Source organism: Diadema antillarum, unplaced genomic scaffold (assembly GCF_040938485.1).
Source record: "Diadema antillarum isolate AM-2024a unplaced genomic scaffold, OU_Dant_1.0 seq00000682_RagTag, whole genome shotgun sequence".
In the NCBI taxonomy this organism is placed as follows: Eukaryota; Metazoa; Echinodermata; class Echinoidea; order Diadematoida; family Diadematidae; genus Diadema; species Diadema antillarum.
Genome location: NW_027271587.1, coordinates 2,555,805 through 2,582,431, shown reverse-complemented (window position 1 = coordinate 2,582,431; position 26,627 = coordinate 2,555,805). Strand labels below are relative to the sequence as shown.

General features: G+C 41.6%; 1 protein-coding gene across 1 annotated transcript in view; it reads right to left on the bottom strand.

The window, feature by feature from the left end:
- Window positions 1-5,334: 5,334 nt before the first annotated feature.
- Window positions 5,335-26,627, bottom strand: part of LOC139737101 (uncharacterized) — a 43,807-nt gene continuing 22,514 nt past the window's right edge. Inside the window, exons 5-14 of the mRNA XM_071647779.1 lie at window positions 19,751-19,987; window positions 18,112-18,303; window positions 16,237-16,324; window positions 15,001-15,148; window positions 14,116-14,301; window positions 13,563-13,689; window positions 12,703-12,925; window positions 11,282-11,391; window positions 10,594-10,765; window positions 5,335-10,265 (exon numbers count right to left, since the gene is read on the bottom strand). Coding sequence (XP_071503880.1) covers window positions 8,037-10,265; window positions 10,594-10,765; window positions 11,282-11,391; window positions 12,703-12,925; window positions 13,563-13,689; window positions 14,116-14,301; window positions 15,001-15,148; window positions 16,237-16,324; window positions 18,112-18,303; window positions 19,751-19,987 — 3,712 coding nt within the window. The 3' untranslated portion in view covers window positions 5,335-8,036. The remainder of the gene's footprint in view (window positions 10,266-10,593; window positions 10,766-11,281; window positions 11,392-12,702; window positions 12,926-13,562; window positions 13,690-14,115; window positions 14,302-15,000; window positions 15,149-16,236; window positions 16,325-18,111; window positions 18,304-19,750; window positions 19,988-26,627) is intronic.

The following is a 26,627-nucleotide window of genomic DNA, read 5'->3' as shown; positions in this document are numbered from 1 at the left end:
CGACTTTGATGAGGCAGTTTACAAGATCATGTGGGAAAAGAACTATTTGTGGATACAGAAATAGTTGCAGCACACTGAAAATGACTCAGTGTTTGCAACTGGTTTCGCTGGAGCTCCTCAAGTTTGGATGGGTAATAAAACACAGCCAAGAGAAACGTTTAAGGCCGGTCATCACTTTTATACCTGATTCTGCTTAAATGCCCCCATCAAAATGTGTCATTAGTGCACATTCTGACCAAAGAATATAAATTTCCCTGTTATTGGAATCATCCTTACGTATTGAGACGCATGCCGCACTCGATTCTCTCTGTGATTTTAATCTGTGAATGCAAGGTAGTCCTGCTATTCCCATAAGCTAAACCACAGACAGCAAAGTCTGATGTTTGAAAAGTCTCTCTGTGAAGGAGAGAGAGAAGATGCCAAATGAGCTGCACAAGCTGTGGTGGGAAAAAAATGAACTACAAGGGGAAGGAACAATCCCCAACTGTTCAAGCAGTTTGCTGATTGGTAACTGTGGAGACCAGTATAGGTTGGTGCCTCTGTGACAAAGTTGACTGATGAATTTGCAGTCATAAAGAGAAGGATGTTTCTAAAAAAATGAGATGTATGTGTGTGTTTTTTTGAGTAATTAAAAATTTGACATTTTATCAACCTTCCGTACAAAAGTCAAAGTAAAAAAAAAAAAAGAGAAAGTGTAATAATTTTTGAAACTTTGCAGTTTTCACTGAGCATGTTGCTATGGTGCTGGGAATCAACATATTGTGTTTAGGTGCCTAACCTGCTGCATGCTCAACCCCATCTAAACCTTGAAGCTGGTTGTCTGAGAACTATGTTTGTTCATGTATGGTTGATGGCTTTCTTGTTGATTCTGTAGTATGTTTTTTTTTTTTTTTTTTTTTGAAAATAAAATGAGATGAACTATTCATCATTGAAGTTGGTAGAATTTCAAAAAACCAAAAGCAGAAAATCAGTGTTTGGTGACATGATCAGGCTTTCAAGAGGATGAGTCACAAATGCACTACGACTCCATCTAACATTAAACTGGAAAAAGGATTATGAAGAAATTGGATTGGGAGCACGGTTGTAACAAGAGACTGTTGTATACAGTGTAGAGTGGAAGAATCTTGAATTGTGTGTAAACAAACCTGTACTAAATGATTCAGTATCTAGAGAAATTCAGTGTTTGGAACAGGAAGACATAAGAAAAGAGAGCTGTATGACATAGTAATCTATTGTTTTAATGGTCAGTGTGTTTGTGGCAATTAAAATTCCTGTCAATCAAATCAACATACTGAAGTTAGTGCACGAAGGTGGTTGATTTTAGTGAGAAAATAGAAATAAATATGACAGAGAGAAAGAGAGAGGGAGAGTGTGCGCTAGAGACAGACAGACAGACTGACAGACAGAGATACAGAGAGACTAAAAAAGTGTTTCAGATAGCTATGTGCAGATATACCGGGTACAGTGCACTTCCATTACTATGAACAGTTACAATGAAATTCTTGTTACAATGAAGTAAAAATCCAGGTCTTAAAGGGATAGTACAGTATTGGTGGAGATGAAAATTGGGCTTTTAAATTTTTGCAAGATACCAAGAAAACACTTATGATATAGTACAGAGCATACCATTTTAAGAGGAATTCAAAGTTTATTTGATGAAAATCGGGTTTGGAATGACTGAAACATCCAAAAACAACAAAGTAAAACAAAGCGATCGTAATAAAGTGTAGGTAGATTTGCTCTTTTTTGGATATCTTGGCCATTTCAAAACCAATTTTCATCAAATAAACGTTGAATTCCTCATAGAATTACATGCTCTTTCATATTTCATTAGATGTTTCTCATTATCTCACCAAAAAATGTTAGAAACTTGAAATTAGGTCTCTACCAAAACTATACGATCCCTTTAAAATTATCATCTGCATAATCTGTATATACATTACTGTTCGGCTAGAACAAAATTTCTATATAACGGAAGAAAACTGCCAACCCCCAGGAATTCCTTATAATGGGCGGGAGTGCACTATAATGCATAACACTTAAGGTGTACCAATACCGTGAGTATTATGTTTGCTATATTTGTAGAATATACTTGAGACATGCCCTCTGCAAAATATTAGAATTTTTTGGCACTCAAATTTTTATTTATTGGGGTTAAATGTAAATTTCAGAGAGTATACAAAAACAAAAATGACTTGCAATAGACAAGTCAATCACCCGAATTTTTCAATCAAACTATCACACTATTGATATTTTTTCCAAATATGTCTTGAATGATAGTGGTATGTAATGTGTGTGTGCAATCACCTAACCGATCGACATGGAATCTTGATATTCATAAAAACATATGCTTATAGCTAGAACGCGCACACATCAGTATTGGCGCTTTTTACGGAGCAGAACTTAAGCGTGCGGAGCACTAGTGCCAAATTGTTATAGAGATATGATCGAAATATGTATACAGGTACTTTCAGGGGCTATCACAGGTGAATTATGGTTGTTTTTTGTGTATTCTAGCTGTACACAAATTTGATTTGTAGAGTATGGGTACAATTTACATTGTAAGTCTGTGAAAGTTTTGTGTTTTGTGCCTTTGATAGCCATATGAAAACTTGATGTAGAGATGCCACTTGGATTAGGCACATTATTTAATCATTGTGTTGTATCGAAAGCTAAATGCAATTAATTAAAGTAGCAATAAAAGAGCTGAGGAAAGGACTTAGTTCTTCTGAATCTATACATTTTGGGGAGTCGGTATGTACAGGAAACTCCATTATAACGAGGTCGCCGAGACCACTGATTTTACCTTACTATATCTGTTACCTCGTAAATGTACTATAAACGAGAGCAGTTTAATACAGTACTGGAAAATTAGGACTACGTACTGAATTCGCCTTGTATAGCATGCTACTTTGTTGTAAGCAAACTTGTCATAAATAAGCTTTCCCTGTATTACATTGGCTTCTGGTATATTCTTCCATCCAAGTGATCTCTCTTGCATTTCCAATAAATATATGTGAAAGTGAAGCAATCACTATCTATCTGAATCTCCCTTTATCTATGTCAGTTGTGGCATACAATTGTATTATGTTTTAATGTGCTGTGAGTCTGTGTTGACCAACAGTGTAGTGTACATCCATTCCCATGATCAAGTTCACTTTAAAGGACAAGCTCACCTTGATACACATGTGGATTGAGTGAGTGCAGCAATATTAGCAGAACACATCAGTGAAAGTTTGGGGAAAATTGGACAATCCATTCACAAGTTTATTTACATTTAATTTTTACATTTTCTGTGTAGTCATTGCTGGATGAGAAGACTACCGGAGTTCAGGATGTCACACGTGTAGAATGTTATAAGGTAAATGTAAAGCAAATTCCACAAAATTTCATTTTTTTTTAAAAGTACACATTCCCTTGCTACTGACAGAGGTAATACCATTCCCCTGCCTTCTGAAAGAGGCAAGTCAGGTGCTCTTTTGTTACGCGAGAAAAGTGAAAATATGTTGAATTTTCTTTATATTTTTGTACGCATGTGACATCACAAGCTGAAGTAGTCTTCTCATCCAGCGATGGCAGTACTGGAACTTTAAAATTTCATAACTTATGAACGGATTGTCCATTTTTCCTCAATCTCTCGCTGATGTGTTCTACTATTGCTGCATTCTCTCAATCCTTATGTATATTACAGTGAACTTGTCCTTCCATGCACAGAGCAAAGAATAACGAAAAGGATGTTGGAAGTTTCATCAAAATTAGTTGTAAAGATTTTTAAAAAAATGTTGAAGAATTGTAAAATTGAACATGTTTTGACATTGATATTGATTACAGGTTACTACTGATTTGTGTACAAAATTACGATGAACATCAACAATTTTGGATGATAGGAAGTACATCTCCTTCCCTCTTCAAATTTTTTTTTCATCAGAACACAGTAATAATTCATTGCACAGGATTACAACTTCAGTATGTTTTACATGAGGAAACTTTGTGAAGATTTGTGTGCTGGATAATTGGAGACAATATTGGAGGCCATGGTGTTACTTCAGAAATATGTCTGAATGATGCGGTTGCCATCCTAGAACTTTCCTAATCGAACTTTCTTAATCATGTCTAAATTTTGATGAAACTTGTACAGCCTATGTTTGATTTGTCTTCTCTGTGAATTAGTCAGTTTGTACATGGAGTGAAATTTTATTTCACTTTTTGTGTTTGTGTATTCGAGCAGCTACTGTATATCCCCACCATTTACTGTATCTACAAAAGATTATCCTGTCCTATACTACAGCTTAACTCATAAACGGACATTATCATCACCATCATCACCATCAACACCATCATCATCACCATCACCACCATCACCACCACCACCACCATTACCATCACCACCATCAACATCACCACCACCACCACCATCATCACCATCACCACCACCATCACCACCACCATCACCACCACCATCATCACCACCACCATCACCACCACCACCATCACCACCACCATCACCACCACCATCACCACCACCACCATCACCACCACCACCATCACCACCATCATCACCACCACCATCACCACCACCACCATCACCACCATCATCACCACCACCATCACCACCACCATCACCATCACCATCACCACCACCACCATCACCATCACCATCACCACCACCACCATCACCATCACCATCATCACCATCATCACCACCATCACCACCACCACCATCACCACCATCACCACCACCATCACCACCACCATCACCACCACCACCATCACCACCATCATCACCACCACCATCACCACCACCATCACCATCACCATCATCACCATCACCATCACCATCACCATCATCATCACTATGACAAACATTTGATTGGACATCAATTACCACACATTGCACACAGCAACAACAATCGCTTTTCGGACGTGATACTTCAAAAGACCCAAGGTGTGAAAGAAGCAAGAACCAAAGTCTCAGAAGATTCAGTGGATTTTTGTTATTATTTGCATAAATATGTGAATAACATACTGGCATAACTTGTGGCATTTAATCTGTACACAATACTTTTTATAACAAAAGAAGAGAGAGAGAGAACAAGCCACTTTGTGGCACTAATGTACAAATGTTGGAAATAACAAAAGGGTTTTCAAAAGTAAAATCTCTCTCTATTACGGTATCATTTGGTACAAAGAAAGGTGTAGAAACTTTACAAAAGTACAGTTTATAAAAGAGATAGGGCCTAACATTTGTACACTTTGCATTGCTGGATTCTTGCCCTTGAACAGATTTTTCGGCCATGCACCCAGTAAAAAGAGAGTGTATTGGTGGTATTAATATGAACTGCATCTCAACAAAATGTAAGATCAACATTTTTTAAAAGCAACTTTACAATGTTAACAAGAAGGTGGTAAGTTCTGTCCGGTAAATGTCGCATAATGAGTAACTGTCACTATGGAAAATAAAACAATTATCTCAATATTTCGTCAAGTCTCACACAACATCAACAAACAGCTGATTAGAATAGTGTAGCAGCCTGTGTAAAATAAAGAGAAAAGATAATGACCTCCTAAAAATCGTCAAAAATGTTAAGAATCGCTGCATTACGTAACAGTACTTGTAACAATACAATTAAAAAATATCTTGAACAGATGCCGTTCAGTGTCTTGGTATTGCCTTTACAGACGGAAGAGTTGTCTTGTCAGAGGACTATTACATTACATGCAACATTACATGCGTTTCACAGAGTCATATTACATAACTGGATATTTGCTTCTTGACACAAGGGTAATTCTCTGCTTCAGCTTAGCTCCAAATTTTTGCAATGGAAGAGCAGTCATCACAAATCCTACCCTGTCATAAAACATTTAAAATCACTGTTCAAGAACTGTCTGAAAAATATTGAACTTTAAGAGTTGTTTTGTTGAAGTATACACACAAAAATCTGCAAGTTTCTCTAAAGGTGAGGAGGTACGGTACATCATTGATTCAAGTCCATCACAGTAAGCTGTCTGGTGTACATGCATCCTTCTAATACCTTTTTGTTTCAGTTATAAATACACACCCTGTTAAAATACACAAAAATTGTGGTCCATTCACATTTTTGACTTTTCAGGACTTCAACAAGCAGATCATGTTTTCACAGAGCAAAGCTTGACTTTCAATCAATATGATTCTAGGACCAAAGAGATCATGTTTTATACAGTATTTATCAATTCATTAAAAAACTAACAGCAAACAGTCTGTTTTTGTTCTTCATGTTGTCTCAAAGTTTACCGCTGTCAAAAAACAACCAACAAATGTCTTGTCAGGCAGACAGAAATGACTTGTTAAAGGTTTTCATCAAATAAACTTACACATGTGTGATAAAATACAGTTTTACTGTGACACCATTTGGTACAGTCATCAAGAGGACTCTTGTTGAAAGGGTAAGCGATATTTGGGCAGAAAATATTAGGAAAATCAGAAAAATTAGTTCCATGCAGAACCAATACAGTGAAGGAAGTGGGGGATACAGTGAATGTAAAATCAGTGTTTTGAAAAGAAGAGGTGAAAGAGGACAAGTGAGTGGAAAGTTAAGAACCATCTACAATGCACACTATGAAAAGTTTTATGCATCATATTGTAACAAAATAGCTCAGTGCCATACATGCAATGTGACATGTTAACATAGAGGAAACGCTCATGTGATCATATTCAGCGAGGCTGCCAGTCATAGCATATGTAAACTGTCGCCGCGACGTAACTATACAAAAACTTGAGGTAGATGAGTTACTCAAAACCAGTTGGAGTCTGAACTCTGAATAATACTATTTCTTTTGTCTATTTTCCATTTTTTTGTTGAGTGAAAGCATTATATCGTACAACTAAGATAACAATGTTAGCTAAAAAAAAAATCAGTTTTGCATTACAAATTTGCTTTTGGATCATACGTATACAAACTGATTATCAGTTGTTTTCGTATGGTCTTGTCACAGAATCCAGTAAATAGTTTGCATTAATCGTATTAAAAACAAGCAAGAAAACACGAATAACAAAACAGGCCACAAATATGTCAGTAATAGCCGTGACACACTAGGTCTTTCCTGTTGAGCATGTGGACATCAGTTTTGAGCCTCTTGGCTACACCATACATTGATATGAGGGAACACTGGATATCAGCCAAACTTTTACCTTCCTTTCTTCTATCGGATAGCACACATATAGGGAACAAGATGTTATAACTCATTCGATACAAACAAAATATCAATCCTCTCTTTTTAGTTAACACCTGACCACAAGCATTTCACATATCTCACAATTTTTCCCCTCAGCTGCCTATCATCCACAAATAACAACAACAAAAAAATATATATCGCTCAAGAATGATGGAAATGATGGTTGACTCTTTGAGGTTCAACAATTTCTGTACTTGATATGTTACTCTATTTTTTTCTGTTTGTAGCTAACAGGACTAGAATTTTCAATATTGAGAGTCTACACAGTTTGTGGAACAGAAAGCAAACACACACAGTTTGCTAATACTTGATTGCAACGTCCAGGATATCACACTGGTCTCGAGTAGAAGGATGTGGTCATTTGAAGTACCAAGGTGTTGCATATATTGTCATGATCTTCTAATATCATTCTTAACTGAGGCTTCCCATGGCCTTTGTCATATTGTAAACAATTCTAGGAAGTGAAATTTGGTTGCTATAATATTTTCTTACAAAAGTAGATTTTGGAAAATAAAAAAACAAACCCCAAAATGGGTTGGAGATAATTAAAAAAAGAAGATTAAGATGATCAATATTTGTAATCCTTCAGTTCAGGTAAATAGAAAGGAATTTAAACATGTGAAAAAATGATTTGGAAAGAGTAATAAGACATGGTGGCAAAAAGGTAAAATTTGTCAATATGAAGACAAAATGAGTTCAATTAATACTTGGAGCATTCGCCAGTCTGTCAGGACGTAAAGATTCATGTACATTAATTCACAAAGGAGTACAAAAGATGACATAAGTCCATTTTCTTCACAGAAGGGATACAAGTGCCAGACGTATCACACATAAGATTCGTCTGTGTAGTCAATTTTTTCTAGGTCCGCCACAGTGACTTTAAAGTCTTTTGTGCTCGACGCACTCTTCTTTTGCCAGTCACGGCGAGCTTGCGTAACAGCGTGCTCTACCTCGCGCGATTTTTTCAGTCCATTTTTCTGATCGTTTGTGCTCGCTTTGGAACGCGGTGAAATGAGTGGAGAGGCCGGAGGCTCAGCATGAGGATCAGGGAAGGGAAAGCGCAGTTCGGTGCGTCCTGGAATGGAGTCCCCAGCAGAACTCTGACTGGTGGAATCTGGTCCTCGTCTCACTGGGTGATTTCCTCCAGAGGCCCTCCGGGGGGCCTCGCTGTTGTGATGGCGTCGCCGAGGAGAAGGCTGGCTGGACCTGCGAGCGTTCTCCAGATTTCGCTCCTGGTGTTTTGAGCGTGTCTCGTTCCCTTGCTTTGCAGTGTCACTGCTGCTACGCTGCACTGACGTTGCAGAACCCTTGCGATTTGTCGCCATGCTATCGCTTGACGTGCGCCTCACACCGCGAGTCTTGGTGGGTCCATTTGAGTAGCCATTGCCTGACCTAAAGTCATCATCCTCATCACTGGAGTCTGAATCCGTGGTGAGGAAGATGATGCCTCCTGCCACCATGTGACGCTTAGTTTTTCCCATGCGTTCCTCATGACGCTGCTTGGCTGTGCTGACCTCGCCCGACCGCCTTCTTGGACTCTGCTCGTGGGAAGGTGGCACAGCGTCGGCGTCGAGACTCTTTGACTGTCTCTGAAGCAGTGCTCTGCGGTTCATTGCTTCTTGGTAGGTTGGAGGGGTGGACCTTGCAAGGGTAGAAATGGAAGTATCGGACTGAGTTTTGCTAACACGCTGTTTAGTGGGTTGGCTTGACGAAATTGCTGGGCTACTATTGCGTTTTGTTGGCGCAGGCGGTCGCTGCTGTTCTTGGTGCACGGCTAGGCCCCTCGGGCTTTGGGTCAAGGTGGCTCGAGTTGTGGCATCTTTGGGGAAGAACTCTAGCGGCGGAGTCGCCTCTTTAGTTTGTGAGGGTCTCATGTTCAGAGTCTTTGGCCGGGCTGGAGCACCCATGCGTGAGGGCAAACCCCGTGTTTCATTGTTCATGAACATTTTCCTGTAGGATGGCTGGAATCCATGCTGGCCAATATTTGGCCCACCCCTCGGAGACAAGCGGCCAGGATCTGCGCTGCCTGCCTGAAGAGTCTTGGACATGTTCCCATCACTCCTCTGGTCTTTCAGCCCCAGTTTGGTGGAATGAAGCCGCTCGGAAGAACTTGATGACTGCACATCACTCATGCGTTCCGACGAGGACGACGACATTGAAGATGCGCTACGGCGGCTGGACGTGAGTCGCCTGGGGAATGTGGGTGAGCCTGACCCAATGGAAGGAACAGACTGCCTACGCATACAAGGAATAGCTGACTCCTCGTCAGTGGGAGTGGAAGGCATGGAGGTGACACCATGGCTGCTTCCTCTGAGTCCTTTCTCATACATTGTCAAATTAGAGCCGCTGTTGGACTGCCGCGAGCTGGATCTCATGTCCTCTGGCAACATATCACTCAAGAGTTTGGATGAGCACTCCTTGTTCATGTCCTTGATGAGTTTCAAGGTGTCCTCACTGATGTTGTACTCATGATCTGAGAGTTCTGGGCTATTGTCCGTGGTATTTGCCGCCGAGTTGTACACCCTTGCTGCGCGAGTCCTCACAGCCTCTTTGGACATGACGGACGGTTCGGAAACCCTTCGCTGCTGCCAGAACAAGTCATCTGGACTGCTGAACTGCGAGGGGGCTTTAGTGGCTTTGACACTGGGTACTGTCGCGAGCTTTTCTTTCGATTCCATCCCCGAATCTGTGGTGTCAGTATTGTCTGAGTCGGGGTAGAGCTGGTTATCGCTGGACGTGATGCCCGAGTCTCGACTGAGCGTGGACGGCGACAGCACAGGGGTGTTGTAATGCCACTTGTGACTGACGCCCGTCTGGTCCTGCTCATCGTTGTAGAATTCCTTCTCAATGCTGTCCAGAGAAGAGTCGTCGCGTTTGGTGTACGGCGAGACCTCGTTCATGCTGTCCGAGTCACCGCTGGAGTCGTGCCGTCTGTGCTCCGGCCTGTGGGTGGGCGGGTCTCCATACAACGTCAGGACGTCGTCTCCCAACACCTCTTTGGCATGGTTGATCACATACTCAACCACTGATGGGATCTTCTTGGTGGCCATCGCCTGTAAAACACAAACCAGTAAGAAACACTTAAAAACCTATTCAAATCACACAGACATATCATGACATAACATATCTGAGTACGCTATGAGCCTCTTTAAAGAAACATCTTATTCTTAAATTGAATTAAGCATGAAAGTAGAAGCATGCCCATATGCCTCCAATATGTTGAGTCATTTACTTTAAAAAAAAACAAAATTCTTAGCCTGACTTGTGACTTTGCACGGATGTCTTTGGAATGTGTTGACATATATCTCCAGACAAATGCTGCATGGTGACTTTACAACAGTTCCTCTTCTTAATCTGAACTGACTGGGGGAAGTGGCTAACCTGTATGGACGGTCCGGCATTGGCTGGTGGCCAGAGCATGCTGGGAGCAACGCACACCGCCAGGTTGTAGCTGGTCATGTTGTTCTCGTCAGAGTGCAGCGACACGTAGTGGAGCACACAAAAGATGTGTCTGAGTAGCACCATGTTGATGTCTAACAGCTGCTCCATCAAACTGGAGGGAGGAAGAACAGATTGAAAAATGTTTGCATTCAACGTAGCACAAAATGAGCCATCCTCACACTCAATATAACCTCACAGTCAGTCACAAAACTGGGAACCTGTTGTTCTTAGTGGAGCTGTGATAGTAGAATGGTATTCTATATTTCCAGCAGTACACAGATATTATGTTGTATCACCTAAAGAGCATTTTATATCTTCTACAAAACAAGAAATGATGTCACTTTTGTTGCCTTAAATGAGGTTTGAAATACTCCCGTGGAGGAAAAAAAACTACCATCAACAGAATTGCATGTGTCTACACAGGGCTGATAGGTAGTCTTTATTACATGTGGGTGTAAAATCTGACATAAAAAACTGCCTTTTACTCTTCCTGGAGTATCTATGAAGTAAGCTAGAAACTAATTTTCAGTGACATTCAATTCAAGTAATCAAATTTCTTTTGTATGCTGTATCCCCGTTTAATCTTCAGAGTGATTTTGCTTGTAACGGAGCTTGGGTGGACTCTCACCTTCTGACAGCATTCAGCTTCTCGTCCTTGTCGACGATGTCGGCGGTGGCGATCCACTCCTCGCACTGACTGCAGACGAGCAGGCTGTCGGGAAGACTTCGGAGGAAGTCCTGAGTGTCGTGGAGGGGGGGGGGGGGGGGAGAGAAAAGGGAAGATGTTAAAATAATATTGCCTAGCAAAAAATAGCAGTAGGACACTGAAGTGACTCACACTGTCTACCAGATAGCTGTGTGCAAAGTGACTCTGCAGGTATTTGGAAATCAATCCCAACTATTAAAAAAAAAAAATATATAGCGTTTAGCATTTGTGAAACAACAACAAATGGATACATTTCAGTATCTTTTTGAGTGATACAGAGTGTTTTAACCTCTGATATCACATGTTTATGTCCCAGGGAATAACTTTGGCCCTGACTCCATTGCATCCTTTTCATTAATTTAAACATTTGAAGATTATTGCTGACTTCTACCTACCCCTGAATTAGGAAGTGCTCAAGGAGAAACATTAAAGTATCACCAACTGAAAACGTTGGTGATTCAATCTAGATCTGTTTGCAGCTGACAAATTTTCTACAGGAAACGTGGGATGAGTCTAAAGCGCAGGGGCTGGCAGGGGTTGGGGATGGGGCAGGGGGACATGGTTGTCTCCCCCCTTCTCTTCTCACTTCCCTCCAGGTGTGTGATTGCATAATTGACAATTGGTCAACATCCTGCCTCCCCCGTAAATCTCAATTTGGGGAAAATTTTGTTTGAGGGCTCAACATTGGAGTAGAGGATATGATGAATCAGATATCACCACTACATTTACTCAAAGCAACCACAGAAAGACACATAGTCCACTTGGCACAATGATCTTTTCCCTCATCACAATGAACTCACTTCTAGATATCCTTTCAATAGTACCTTCACCTCTTTGTTGCTTCAGGTTCACTACATATTGATTTTGATGGCACAAATCAACAATCAACATCTGTTCTTCTAATGTTTTGAGTTATGTTGCTCAACACCAACCATAATATTTTCTAACTACGTTGATAACTGATGCATCATAATACAAATCTGTGAGTCAAAATATGATGGATGTACAATGTTTATTTCACTTTTGGTCATCACATGTAGCAGGAACTTTGCCAGGAATACCAATAAAGTGCAGTGACACTTTGAAAAGAGCAAACAGGGGTAACTACTGCTAGCAACACACAAGTTTCTGCACTGAAGGATTCAGCAGAAAAAGGAAAATGGGTTGATTTTGACTTTGACTTTTGAGAAACCATGGGGTAGTTGTCGAACCCTGACAGAAATTTTTGACTTTTGGGCATCATGGACTACAATCAGATTTGAAATCAAAACGGCCAGCACCATGTACGGACAGCTCTGCACCAATCACCCAGCAAAAAGACCAGTGGAGGATGTCCATCTCACCTTGAGGACAGACGCGGCGATGTGGACGGACACGTCCTCCAGGCTGCACTGGTCACCAGCGTCCAGCGCCTCACGCAGCTCACGGCACATGCGGGCGTTGGCCGACTTGCGGAAGACACCCGTCACGAAGGGGGCCTGGTGGTAGAGGGTGACCAAGAGGTCCATGATGGGCTTAGGGAGGGTGTTGTCTGGGCACACCATGCTCAGTGGAAGACCAAATAACCTGCAGAGAGGGTGATAGAAACATATTATCATCAATTACTGCTCTGGAGGTCTCGATGTAGGTCTCGATGTCTTCAAAAAATGAATACAACCAAAGATAATGAAGAATCATAAGGTGCACATTTCTTCGAAGGACTCAACAAACCACTGATCATTTCATCTCAGATAATCCTATTGGTGAAAAAATATACACTTCTCAGATCTCTACATCATAAACAAGATTGGCATCTATTATCATAATGGTTGCTTGAAACACTTGTAGGACTTGAATTAAGGATATTTTAAACATGTCTGTTCTAGAATGATGAATATTAACCACAAAATGACACATAAAAACAAGATCAAAGTGATTCAAATTCAAAAAACATTTTGTTGTGTTCTTGTTATATTTGATCAGCTGTAACCCGTCATTTCTTCCCGCACTGTGATCGAGAAAATTCCACTGATAGCGCAATGACCCACTAAGCATTGATACAGACATTCCATGTACACGTACATAAACACCAAGAGTGGTAGTACTTTTTGCAGGAATCCACACAAGGTCATTCCCAACAGTTTCCAGTGAATCCTGGGAACCAAACTCGGGATGTTGGGCGAAAGGAGGGCGGTTAAAAGGGGAGGGGTGTGGTCTTGCTCACCTTGCATGTGGCGACAGGGGCGAGGAAGCTGGGGATGTGCCCTCCTTGTTTGAGATGCTCCTCTTGAAGGAAAGCTTAAAGGGAGATTTTCTGCCCTTCTTCAATCTCCTCTGGATGGCTGACGTATCTACAAGAGTTACAGACAAGAAATCATAAATGGGGTAATGCAAAAATACTGGCATTTGCCAGATATGGAGCTACACACTTATTACTGCACTTCATTGCTAAAAAAAAAAGAAGGCTACTAAAGGTTACAGAGGACTCTTTTTGCAAAAGACAGTTTGTACACGAAAATACAGTAGAACCCCACAAAAAGTCAGAGAAATGCTATGTTTGCTCTACCTCGAGAGTCCAGCATTGATGATATACAACTGAATCTAGGACATGTCTACTCTTGTACATAAATCCCGATTCATCATCAACTTACATTGATGAATCCATCTAGTCAGAGATTAGTTGCTTGCATTGGTATCTGATGATATGAAGAACATTATCAGTGAGGTTGCAACGAGCCGTTGCCGTGGTTACCAGAGGGGGAGAGAGAGAGACTCACCGATGCTGAGGGGTGTGCCTGGCTTCCCCCGTCTCCGGATGATGAACTGGCACTGGTGCTCCCGCAGCTCGTTCTCAGCAGACGACAGGTGGTCCATCTCCGGGGTGGAGGGGTAGAGGGCATCCTCCTGCTTGTCTTGCGCATCCCGGATGTGGCTCATCTTGATGGCATGGGGGTATTCGTGACCTGTGAGATTACACAGGAGGAGTAAGATAAGAGCCGTGGAGGGGTGTAGGGAGTAATAACTTTGCCAGGGGTGCTAACAGTGTGTGTGTTTGTGTAACAACTAGTTGCTACAGTGCCACAGCTGACAACATTAGGGTTTGACGAAAATGTCAGGTGTTGGCCTCCCCTTATTCACATAAATCTTTCCATATCAGAAAACATTGGGTTTTCCCACATTATTTGTCTTTTGTGTCCCTGCTCTGCATATCATATTATGCCACTGTACGTATTTAGAGAAAGCTATGTGAAATTATATTATTAAGACCGATGCCAATGGCTGCATAATAATGTCCTAAACTTGTATGAATACATTCTCCAGCATTTGGACACATCACAAATAGTACATGCAGATTGCCTTATGGTAAAACATGAGATAGGCAAGACTGTTTCTACGAAGGGAAATGTAAATGCTTGTCTACGACGACATAATCACAGCTGCTGTAGCAAAGATGCATGTGTAATAATTATCTCCTTATCAAGACAAAAGGACATTTATCATTTCAAGAATCAAACCAATTTGCATGTACATTCCTTTTTGAAACCTCATGACAAAAAATACCCCCTCATTTATTATAAACAAACTTCTTTGCTATGTATGGAATGACTTTGTTACAACAAATATCCATCCTTTGGGGGTTAAAGGTCATAAGTGTGACTTACCAATGAGAGGATAGAGAGAGTCTTCTCGTCCTGACTGGACCCAGAGCTGGTACTCTTTCTTCGCCTCCTCTGGCATGCCAAACTCCTGCAGGGCCAGGTCAAGCAGGTCGCTAGCGCGCTGATCGTAACCAACCTGTAGCGTTTTGGACTGCGGCGGGGAGAAGACACAAAATGATCACTTCATTTAGCAACGCTAACACTTCCATTTGTGGGTGAATGTTTGCAAACAGTCCTCTTCATAAAGAGCATAACATTCCCTCATTTGACAGAACATGTGTGTCCAACATTTAACTTGAGTAGCATTCTACAAGGTGCATGATTAAGTGTCCGCTATTCCGCTGGACATACCCAAAGCCATGGCGTGACGTGGGATGGACCGTACACAGTCCACACACAGGCTGCACTGTCTCTTAGGCCAGACTGGCTGGTGTTGACCAATGACCAGATACAGCTGACTGGAGTATCAAATCTAGTGGCTAATAGGCTCACCCTGTAATGTGTGTGTCATCACTCCCTTCTCTCACACAATCATTCATCATTCACCTTCTTGTGAATGACAGGAACACAGTTAATCATTGTGAGTGACATCACTGACCATTTGTTGTGTGTGTGTGTGTGTGTGTGTGTGTGTGTGTGTGTGAGTGAGTGTGTGTGTGTGACAGTGACAGTTCCCTCTTCTCAACAGCTATAACATACCAAGACATAGAGAGATTCTGTAAGCTGTAGATGAAATGTGTTTGTTTACAGCATGTGATGGAGCCTTAGAGGAGAGCTGGGAGGGGTGGGGGAAGGGCAGACAGAATGACGTGGTATGATTTGCCAGCCAGGCTGCTGTGGCCAATGAGACATGAAAAGGATGTGGGAGAGGGAGAGAGGAAGTGACGGCGATGTCTCGCTGCACGTTGTCCCGTGCTGGGGGATTCTGACTTTGGGCCAAGCGAGAAATGCCTGCTTGAGGCTTGCTTAAAACAGAGGCTTGTAGTCCTTACGTGGAAATCCCTCTAAATGCCTTGGATAGGCTCTAAGATGATCGTGTGCTTTTAAGAAATCCACACACTGGAAGCCTCTTCTCCTATCCTAAAATACTACATGACGTAGGCAAACCCTCGGTTCTACATAAATCATCATGTGTGGCTGTGTGTGCGCAGCATTCAACGAGCATTTCAAAGAAATATCACCGCGATATAAAATTCAGTGAGTCACTGCAGGGGGAGGGGGGCAAGGAAAGGGTCTTACCGGATAAGCAGCGTACTCGGGATCCCGGTTGAGCACCCTGACGTGCACAGACTTTCCCTCATCCTCTTTCCTCTTGCTCTCGATGTGCCTAGCGGAGAGAAAAGACAACATGACATTATCAATCCGGAAAGTAACTCACAATCATAAATGACACATAAGTCTTACCTAACTTTAACAAATATGTACATGAAATCAGAGGGCCAACCATTTTGATGTACAATTCATAGCATATTTGACTGGGGAACTAAAAAGAAAATGAAATTCCCAGGGTAATGGCAAAATATCAACTCCATCATCAGAGAGGAAATTTCTAATTCCACCCACCACCAAAATCTCTAAGGCCTCCGGGGCTCAGCAGTCTGAACCCAGTGGGTTCCATTCTTAACACAGCGAATTTATAAGAGGAAAGGTCACGACTGCGACCCAACCAGGGTCAAGGGGAGGCAACATGCATTGCATCCTGGCAGAACTCCATCAGATATCAAAAAATCAGTCTGCCATCAAGTTTGGCTCACAGACTGCACAAAGTGTGCTCTATCTCCTCGAGACCTTCAACCTCCAGGTATTTTATTCCCCTCTCTTGTTTGGTCAGAGTTCTTGTCTTTATTTTCTTTAAAAAAAAAAAACAAGAAAAAAAAAACACCACCATACAGCCCTTTCTCATCTTTTGCATCCTTCACAACTGATTGTAGAGACTTTGGGGGAAAATGTGTCTGCCATCTGCAATGATATAAGTGGAAGTGCAGTAATGCCAGTGTTTACCTTTGGGATTGAAGGCATGAAACTGATGTTTTGGTAGAGATACAGTGGGGGCCTAACGTACGACACAAGATTGCTCTTCCCAAATCATGTCTGTCTTGTGGAGGTTCATTTCTCCAAATGTACAAAGTCCTTGCATCGATCTGTCAGCTTCTCCACTGCATTACTTCCAGTCTGCTGAGCTCATCATTCTACTTTGAAACCAAGGTCCTCCTTTTCTTTCTCATTCTACTTCTTCATCCCATCTCCCTTCTCTACCCCTTTGCCTTAGAAAAAGAAGAAGAAATCATTCCCATTTTGGAGTCACCTGGCCTTGAATCTGAACCTACAGTAATTTCTTTGGAGACCTTTCACACAGCTTTTTGCATGTGAGGCGACGGTGGTGTAGGGGACACGCGTGCACAGTCCAGGATCCCATTCCCTCCTCCTCCTCCTCCACCATACTGTTCTCATTTGTGGCCCCACTCATCAGACGCAGATTAAAGAAGACCCGGGACTGCATCGGAAGTGACACGGTGACACTTGGATAATCTGGTTACCGCTGGGCTCCCCTCGACTGGTTCTTTGCAACCCTCCGGTCCCCTCGCATGAAACAAATCGTGGTGGATTCAACCCCTCCCCATGAAAACAATTCAATTGTCCGTGTTAGTTACATGTTACACTTGATCCCGGGACTTCAGGGATGTATTGATGAAATCCCTGCATTACTTCAAGAATTGAATCAGAGTGGTTTCAGTTGCTTTTTGTTTTTTTTTTTTGATTGACAAGTGGCCTCACTGTGAACCCTGTTCAACTGTATCAGCTCAGTTCAATGCAGATTTGCAGGTTATACTACCCAATGAAACAGGCAGAGAAGAAGGAAGAAGGTAAGGATAGTGGCGATGATAATGATGAAAGAATGATGACGTAAACAAAGATAAGAGATATATACATTTTAGAGAGGAAAGGGAAAGATGATAAGGAAAGGAGTACACGAACACACACTAAGAAAAGGAAAACAGGTGACATAAATGATGACAAGAAGTGGATGGAGAGAGATATAAACACAGACAAAGTGAATGATGGATAGAAAGAGAGAGGATGAGAAGGAGGTGGAAATCCTGAAGCAGTACTCACTTGCTGAGGCTCTGCCACCAGAGCTCCCGCTCCTGATTGGACCCAAAAGTCAGGACCACGTTGGTGGTGGGCCAGCCCAGGACGAAGGAGCAGTCATGTGACTTGATGACCTCACTGACCTCCTCGATGCAGGTATTCAGCCAGAGTTCCCCTACCCGCAGCCGCTGCTTCAGCCTCAGGGACGTACTCGACCTGACAGATGTGAATGGCAGAGTTTATTGAGAGAGCAGCAGGCATAGGAATAGTGAGAAAGAGTGAGGGTGGTGGAGAGATAGAGGAAGTGTTGAAAAAAGTGAAATAAAGAGGGAACAGATATGAGAGAAGATTGAGAGAAGATAGGAATTATTTAACACACAGAAATGAAATCAAAGAAGAGGAAAGGGTAGAGGGAAAGAAACCAACAAGAAACATGATTAGCCACGGAATCATAAGCTTTTTTCTTCTTCTTCCAGCTAAGTACAGACCACTGTTGGAACATTATCGTACCTGGGCTTGTCAAATTCCCAATGAAAAGTGCAAGTAAGCATGTCTTAGCTATGAATGTGCTAATGTAGGACATAGCAAAAACACAAGGACTCCTTGGCAAGTTGCAAGGGGGGGGGGTGGTGGACACAATCTTGATGCAATTGACAGTGACACACCACTGACAATCTGAATTGGAGGATCTTATCAATAGCAAGCAAAGACTACAAGCATCACTAGGTCCCACTTTTATCTCACAAGAGCTCCAGGATATCTTCAATGAGATCTTCAACAAACTCATCAGAAACGGTACACAATTTGCTCAGTCCTAGTCTTATCATCATGAAACTTCAGGGTTACGATATGACAACGGTAGGCACACATTTCAGTGCCGATTTTGACACGTGCGCACTTACAATGTGCTGGAAGGTACAATCATTTTAGCCTTCATGTGGGTCATACTTTAAGCAAGGTGTAAAGGTGATTTAATTCACATAGACTTTAAATGCAGATTTTTGTCTGAAGCTAGAAGGTGAACCGATAAACTTTTGGCAATCAACTCATTGAAGGTTTGATAGCAGCTGCAGATACATTGTATCATCAATACCCTGCACTGTTTTAGGGCCTCATCAACGAATTGAGTGTTTACCAAACTGCTTAATCAGCCAGTAAGACTGATGGAATTGAACTCAAGATTTTTGAAGGTCAAAATCCAAAATAATCCCTTTTGCTATGACACATACAAAGCATATCCAGTGCCGTCCTTGCGTCAAACTGCAAACAATGTGACTCTAAATCGACAGTAAGTTTCGTTCCTATTACAGAGCAGCAAAGACCAACTTACTAAGCACTACAAGAAACCAGTCTCCCCAAAATCAATCCTGCCCTAGTTTTGGCTACATAATTATGTAGAATGATATCAAAACTTCTATGATAAGACCCATTTACTGAACAGGTAGTTTGCAATCAAGCCATATATTGCTGAGATTGGAGAAGAAATTGACTGTCGATTCACTGATGCTTATAGCTGTTGCAGTTATTGTCAGTTGCAATCAACGTCAGTGCTGTCTGAAATGGGGGCCTGCTGTCTTTGTTGTACTTCTCCACTCTGTCACTTGGTATAAGACCAAGCAAAAAAGACTCGCAGTTCTTTTGTTTTTTCGGAGAGGACACTCACTTTGGCTTGGCGACGATGAGTGTGTCGTTGAGGAGAATGAGGTATCGGGACTGGACGTGGAGTCCCACAGACACCTGCACGGGGCCCTCCATGATGTACACCCGCTTGCAGACGGGGGCCTCCGTCGTTGGGGAAGGGGCATCATTGGTGCCCCCTGGAAGGTTGAGGCTAGTGGACAGTGAGCCTACCGGTAGGTCCAGTGCTAGCATGCTGCTCGGAGGACTGTTGTTGTTGTTGCTGCAAAGGAAGAAAGGAAATTTTGGGCCATAATGTAGCAATCTTACTAATGCAACTCCCTGCCTTTGTTTTTGTTTTTATAAATGAACATAAATCATACATATAATTTTGATACATACGTACATACATAGCTGTATTCAGCCACATTCTTATGTACCTTTACCATATGATTAGACATATGTATAAATACACAAATATATTTAAATGCACACATATCAGTACACAAACTATTTTTTCATAAGTACAGGCTTCAACCAGCAAAGCTTTACAACCCTTCACGTGGCTGGAGGCATCTCGATAAAGGGCTATGCTGTACCACGTTATAACCACAGAAAACGCAATTCAATTCACGACACAAATAGGTGTGATTTGGAATATTTTTTTTTTTTTTTTTGGGGGGGGGAATGGGTGGGGGGGGGGGGGGGGGGAGATGGGTGGGCAGCAGTAGGTTTATTTCGGTTGCATTACTGGAGTGTTCACCCAGCAGGAGTCCAATGGAGCCAGCTAGATATGGGTTGAGTGACAGCTCACCCAGCCCAGTGGCCCGAGGGGGGACCGTGTTGGTGTTCTCCCAGTCCAGAAAACCTGGGGACCTGTCAAAGCCCTTGCCTTCAAAACCAATCAGCACTCCTGGAAGACAAGCCCCAAAGTGGCAAGGCAGATGAGACCTGACTTTGTGAACTACTCCTGCTATTACCATCACTTGCCACTCTCACTCCGGTTGACCCTAAAACTGTGCCACACAAGCAATGATGTTCAAAGTCTTCCAATATCAAAAGCTGTATGTCATTTCAGCTTACGCAGCATGGTGAGCTAAAATGTATATGACTCAGTCTTCTCTTTCTATACTTTACACAAACAAAAGCAAAAACAAAATGAAACAAAACATAACCAGATCATTCTTTATTGTCAACTACATCAGAGATTGTTTCTGTATCATTTGGTGTTTTACAGCAGGACGATACAAGCAAACCAAACTGAAACTGTGTGTCACACAGGATGTACCAGGTCAGTAATATGACTATAAAATGGTAACCATAATTTGGTCATTACGCCTCTAAAACCACAGGTAAAGTCAATGTCCTATCAGACCCTGGTTGAGATCAGGTCTTGCGCCTCACATTTTTGTGGCTGTTACTCAGCTTCACCACACTCCTCACAATTTAAAGCAAAATCAAAAACTTCAGTAAACAAAAGAAAACAAAAGTGAACAAATGAAGAAACTGGTCTTGCTGTGTCCAAAAGAGTGAATTTTGCAAATTTCCCTGCATCCTTGATCATGTTAATGGGTAAAATTTTATGAAGATTACCACGATGCTGCAGCAATACGGAGGTATAAATCTTTGACAAAAATTGCAGATCTATACATTGAGATTCCCAACATGATTACAGGCATATGGGGGGGGGGGGGGGGAGGGAGTCGTAAGAAATGGTGTATATCTTCTGTATAATGACTGAGAGACAACAAAAACAAAAAGGTTTGCATATTACTTTTTTGTGATATTTTCCCAAACTGTACTAGAGCTTTAAGATGTTCACAGTAAGCCTAAAACATGCCTGTGGTTTCTTGGGCAGGGAACAAAGATATTATCCTTTCCTAGAAGTGAAAATATGCAACAAGACCAATATCAACTCAATGCAATGAAAATGCCGAAAACAATGAAGTCTCTGTACACGTAAAGATTGAAAACAAGAGACAGAGCTAAGGTGTGAAACCAAGCACCCAAAACCTAGCTCTCTTCCAAGTACAGATTTCGTCGCTGATCTGCCACAAGATAAAAATGAAAGTAACCCGCTGCTACCAGCCAGAAAACCCATGGATACATTAAATGTACCACAACTAGGCCTATTGTACCTAGAAATGCCTGCAGAACACATATTTCTGATGGCAATTAGATCTAGAATATCTCACAGGAAAGGGTAAGGGTATGGGAAAGAGGAAGAGGATGAGAATAAAAGGAGGAAGAGGAGGAGGAGGATAATGTTATTAACATAATGATACAGGTGCATTATTAGCAAATGTATAAAGTAATGAAGTTATGGCATCTAATAAGAGAAGGGGGGCCTGGACTGAATTTGTCAGTCTGCCAGGAATGTCCGGTCAGGTGTCTGAAAACCTCTGCATCCCAAATCTCGGGGTGATGTTCTATCAACACCGCTTCCTCCTCCCTCGCCTGACATACCATCTCCCCATGATACCACCTCACTCACTCAGGTGTCTGGTTCCTACGGGCATTGCCATGACAACAATCCTCACTGCAGGGAGTGGGCAGGGGGAGATCACTCCAGCTGATGTGATGCTAATTTCTCTGGACTGGGGGCTGCTTTTCAATCAGTCACCTCAGCCCCAAACACTTGGCATCCACAAGACAATTGGAATACCTCAACCAACTATTCTACCATGAAAAAAATCGGTCTTCCATCTGTCAAACTTGGGAAATTCTGTTTCTTCATTTTATATTTGATGGAAAACAGGAAAGAGCTCTGTGTACAAACATCACAAGACTGTATTAATCTAGAAGCGCTAACACTTAGAGATAGAAACTCAATACCTAATTGTCATGAGGTGGGCTTGATTTGATATGGTGAACACTTTTATAACCTACAACTTCTACCTGTAGTAGCAATAAAGTCTACAGATTATCACTTTGTCTCCGTGCAGAAAGAGATTCGAAATAAATCTATATAAAAAAGCGATTGAAACATCTCTTTTCCCCTTCTGAAGTCATGGCCAAAGGCACCATGACCTGGGACGATAAACATAATTTCTACTGGTAGAGAAAGCTCTTAAAACTCCTGCCCCACTTCTCACAACACACAGAGACAGAGCGAGAAAGGGAGTGTGGATGATCTGTCGAAATTTGAGGAGGAAGTGAGAAATAAATATACCCGTCGTAATTATTATCCTTACTTTTATTATCATTATCATCATTATTTTCATCATTTTATCATTATCACTATTACTACCATTATCACTGTCATCGATATTACTGTCATCACCTGTAGTATTGCAGTTTTATATTAACAATACTTGGCTTTGGGCATCTCTCATTATCGTATTCAAATTCAGATTTGATTTCATACATATATATTCCATGCTGCCATGTGTGTGTGTGTGTGTGTGTGTGTGTGGGTGTCTGTGTGTATGAAAGAGTTAAAAAGTATCACTGCTAGACGCCGAATCTGGGGCTATAAAAGCGTTGCGAGCTCTTTGCGTTGCAAGATCAACTCCTGCGAAAGAGCTCTTGAGTCCCCATGCCTTTAGTATGGTTTCATGGCACTGTGTGAAATGTGCTATAGACCCTGAGCTATACATCTACTTCCTGCATATTCATTTACATGCTGGTATTACTATACGTCCATCTAATAATGGACACAATACCCTCTGGGGATTTCTGTCCAACAACCCCCCTCTCCCTCCCCCCCTTTGTGAAAGTAATAGCAATGCCTCCCAAAGCATTGTGGGAAGTTTGGGTTAGAACTGGGTTAAGTGTAGCCTTGTATGGCATTTAACTCTTTGGCTGTGGGAACCCACTGGATGCTGTACAAAATCTATAGCAAATTTTAGATCTCCTCTGGGATCGATTATTCAGAGTTAGCACCCCCTCTACATACGCAGGAGAACGCACTTGGAATTGTCTCTACTGAAACTTTTTGCAAACTGAAAAATTGTCACAAAGAATGGAAGAAGGGGAAATTTGTGGAGCAAGTTGACAATCAATTCCCCGCATTTGTGGGGAAGCATCATCTGATGACACGCAGCACATACGCAAGTGCCCCTACTTTCTTAGCTTCACATGACAATGTCGTGATATTGGGGAATCCCAGCCCACGTCACTGACGACATTTCTCGAAAAAAAATCCCTCGCTCGTTTTCCATGGCGCAACCAGCTTCACTTCATACCCACTCGACCAAATGACGTCTGCTGATGCCATAAAGAGTATGTTCAAGCTTTAGTGCACGGTTTCCTTTGACAAATCTATAAGTGATCTTTCTCTACAGGTACGTGTATATCTAAACAGCACTGTGCCGTTTAGGTAGTGAAAGATCACTTACGCTGTTTGGGTAGTGAAAGATCGCCTATACAATTGTCAGAGAAAACCATTAGAAATGCCTCTGAACAGTAAATTCCACCAGCTCATCTAAGCTGGTTCAGAAAGATAATCGGGCAGTTTGAAACATAAGGTCATGTTGTACCTTTCTTGACTATCACTTTATCTGCATGTTCATATACTCAGTGAGCTTTGTTATTGCTTTCATAGTGCTTACCATGAAATGCTCTTCCACGCCCCCCAATTTCAGTCATAACAAAAAATTCCATAAAGAGTCAATATTTGAATTTTTTCACCTTTACAAAAAAAAGGTAAATTTGCCTGCATATGCTTGAACACGTGCATACAAAATGTTTTTTGTTTCTGCCTTCCCTAAATATCCTACCATTATCATTCCATTTATCCATTCTTCCCTTCTTTGATATAAATCTATAAGAATTTCCTTTGAGCTCTGATGATCAAAGAGTCTTGAAGTGGGTGTGGGGTGGGGGAAGAGCACATTACACAGCATTTATCACATTACCTATTCTTCATGACAACAAAGCGACAGAGAGTTTTGTAATGCGACAGGTACAGTATGTTTGCTTTGCTAGGATGCTCTAATGCACACGATGATGTCTGATCACGAAAAGAAGCCTCTGGCATTCAGAAATGTGTTTGCAAAGTTCAGAGTGGGTACAAGCATGACTTCCAAATCAAGAAAGGCTGATTGTTGTGAAGCAGTTGAATCTGAGCAGCATGTAGGTACTAACTTTTTTGGCTGTAGAATGAAGAATAAAACATTTCCTGATACGCTAGGAAGAAATATCAAAGGAATTATAGAGTCCAGTAGGCCTATTCATGTCACCCCGAGGATTCATATTCTATAAACTTTGTCTTTAAAAAATGATAATGATAATAACTACAATGCCGCCAGCACCCTTCGGGCAGAGGCATAAAAAGAGAGACTCTTATATAATGACATCAAGAAGTAAACAACATATGCCTTGATGGTCGATGATATGCAACTTTGCTTTGAAATCATTGGAAATGCAAGAGATATTCATTCATTCCGTTGTACCCCCTCCCTGTTTACAACCTTAGCCATTTACTGGAGTTCAGCTTGAGGGCATGCCTAGAGGAATTTGTTTTTTCCTCTCCTTTTGGGGTATTTTTTTAACAAACCAAGCGAGGGGAGAGGGGAACACTGAAGCAGGTCAACCATGATTGCCTTTAAATGATGAAGACATCCTGGAATTTAGCTTGCGCAGACGACACCTGGGAACATCTTTCATTCACTTCTATGGCCGTCTCTCCCTACCCAGGTACCTAAAGGCTCGAAAACAAAGTCCTGTTGATGATAGCTCTGGTGTGGTAGCTTGTCGAAGTCAAAAAGCCCTCCCCACATGGCACGCAATCACCATTATGAGTCAGTCCATGAACGTCTCACTTTGAACAAGGAGCTTCAATTGAAGCTCCTTGCTTTGAACAATGATGTTTTCCAAAATGAGCCCGATTCGAAGCTGTACCTAATGTAAGATTTCATCCTGTAAACATCCCTAAGTGTGCCTGTCTTTCTGCTCTAAACATGTTAGCAATGTCAGAAGAGCAAACGAATTGTGGAAAGCTTAGAGAGCTTGTACATATATACATGAATTCCCTTCATGAGCTAGATATTCAGGCAGATGAGACATGTTAGATCTATATGCTTAAAAAAAAAATACATTGAGCATTTTTTTTTTTGGTTAGTTTGATCTATTCTCTGCATTTCCCTGTCATACCATACTGCCCCCTTCCCAAATGAAATTTGCCATTTGATACACTCATAAGGGTAGGACTAATGGCTTAAAAGAGGACGAAAAAAAAATTGTCATAATTACGTGCAGGGCTGAGGTTCAACAGCCTAGATACCTGCAGTTGTTGGTTGTGTGCCATTACGCACAGACAGTGTAAACGTGATGTAGACAGCCGCTCAAATGACAGATCATATCCCCCCACTAGCAGGTCACATGACCTCAGGGTCACTACGCAACACATATAGTTATCATTACTGACATGACATCAAGCCCACAGCGCTGCCATATATACATACCCTCACGATAACCAGAACTCACAAGTAAAATATGAGGGCACTTGCCTTAAACATTAGTGTACAACACTTGCTACTTGTCTTCTAAAGAACTATAGAATCCTCGCCTCCCCCCCCCCCAATACATAGAGACAGACTCAAAGACATATTTAACCTTATCAAACAGTCATTGCCAGAGCATACAAGAGTAGGAACTTATTATTTCTGTGATAAGCTAAGCCCACAAATACTTCTCACGAAGGACAGAGAGATAGAGAGAGAAAAAGAATCTTTCTTTAATATTTGAACTAAGGTTGTAGATTACAAGGTTTCTTTTTAGGTCAATACACTCTCAAGTTCAATGATCAGTGTTATGACATCTTATACAATAAACAAACCCTCTCAAACGAGATAACACCATTGAAGAATACTTTTTGCTCTACTTCAAAAACTAAGGAAAAAGTACAAGAGACCTTGGCAAGCCGCAAAAAAGAAAAAGAAAAAAAGTGCATTTGGAATGGTAAATACCTTGAATGCAGA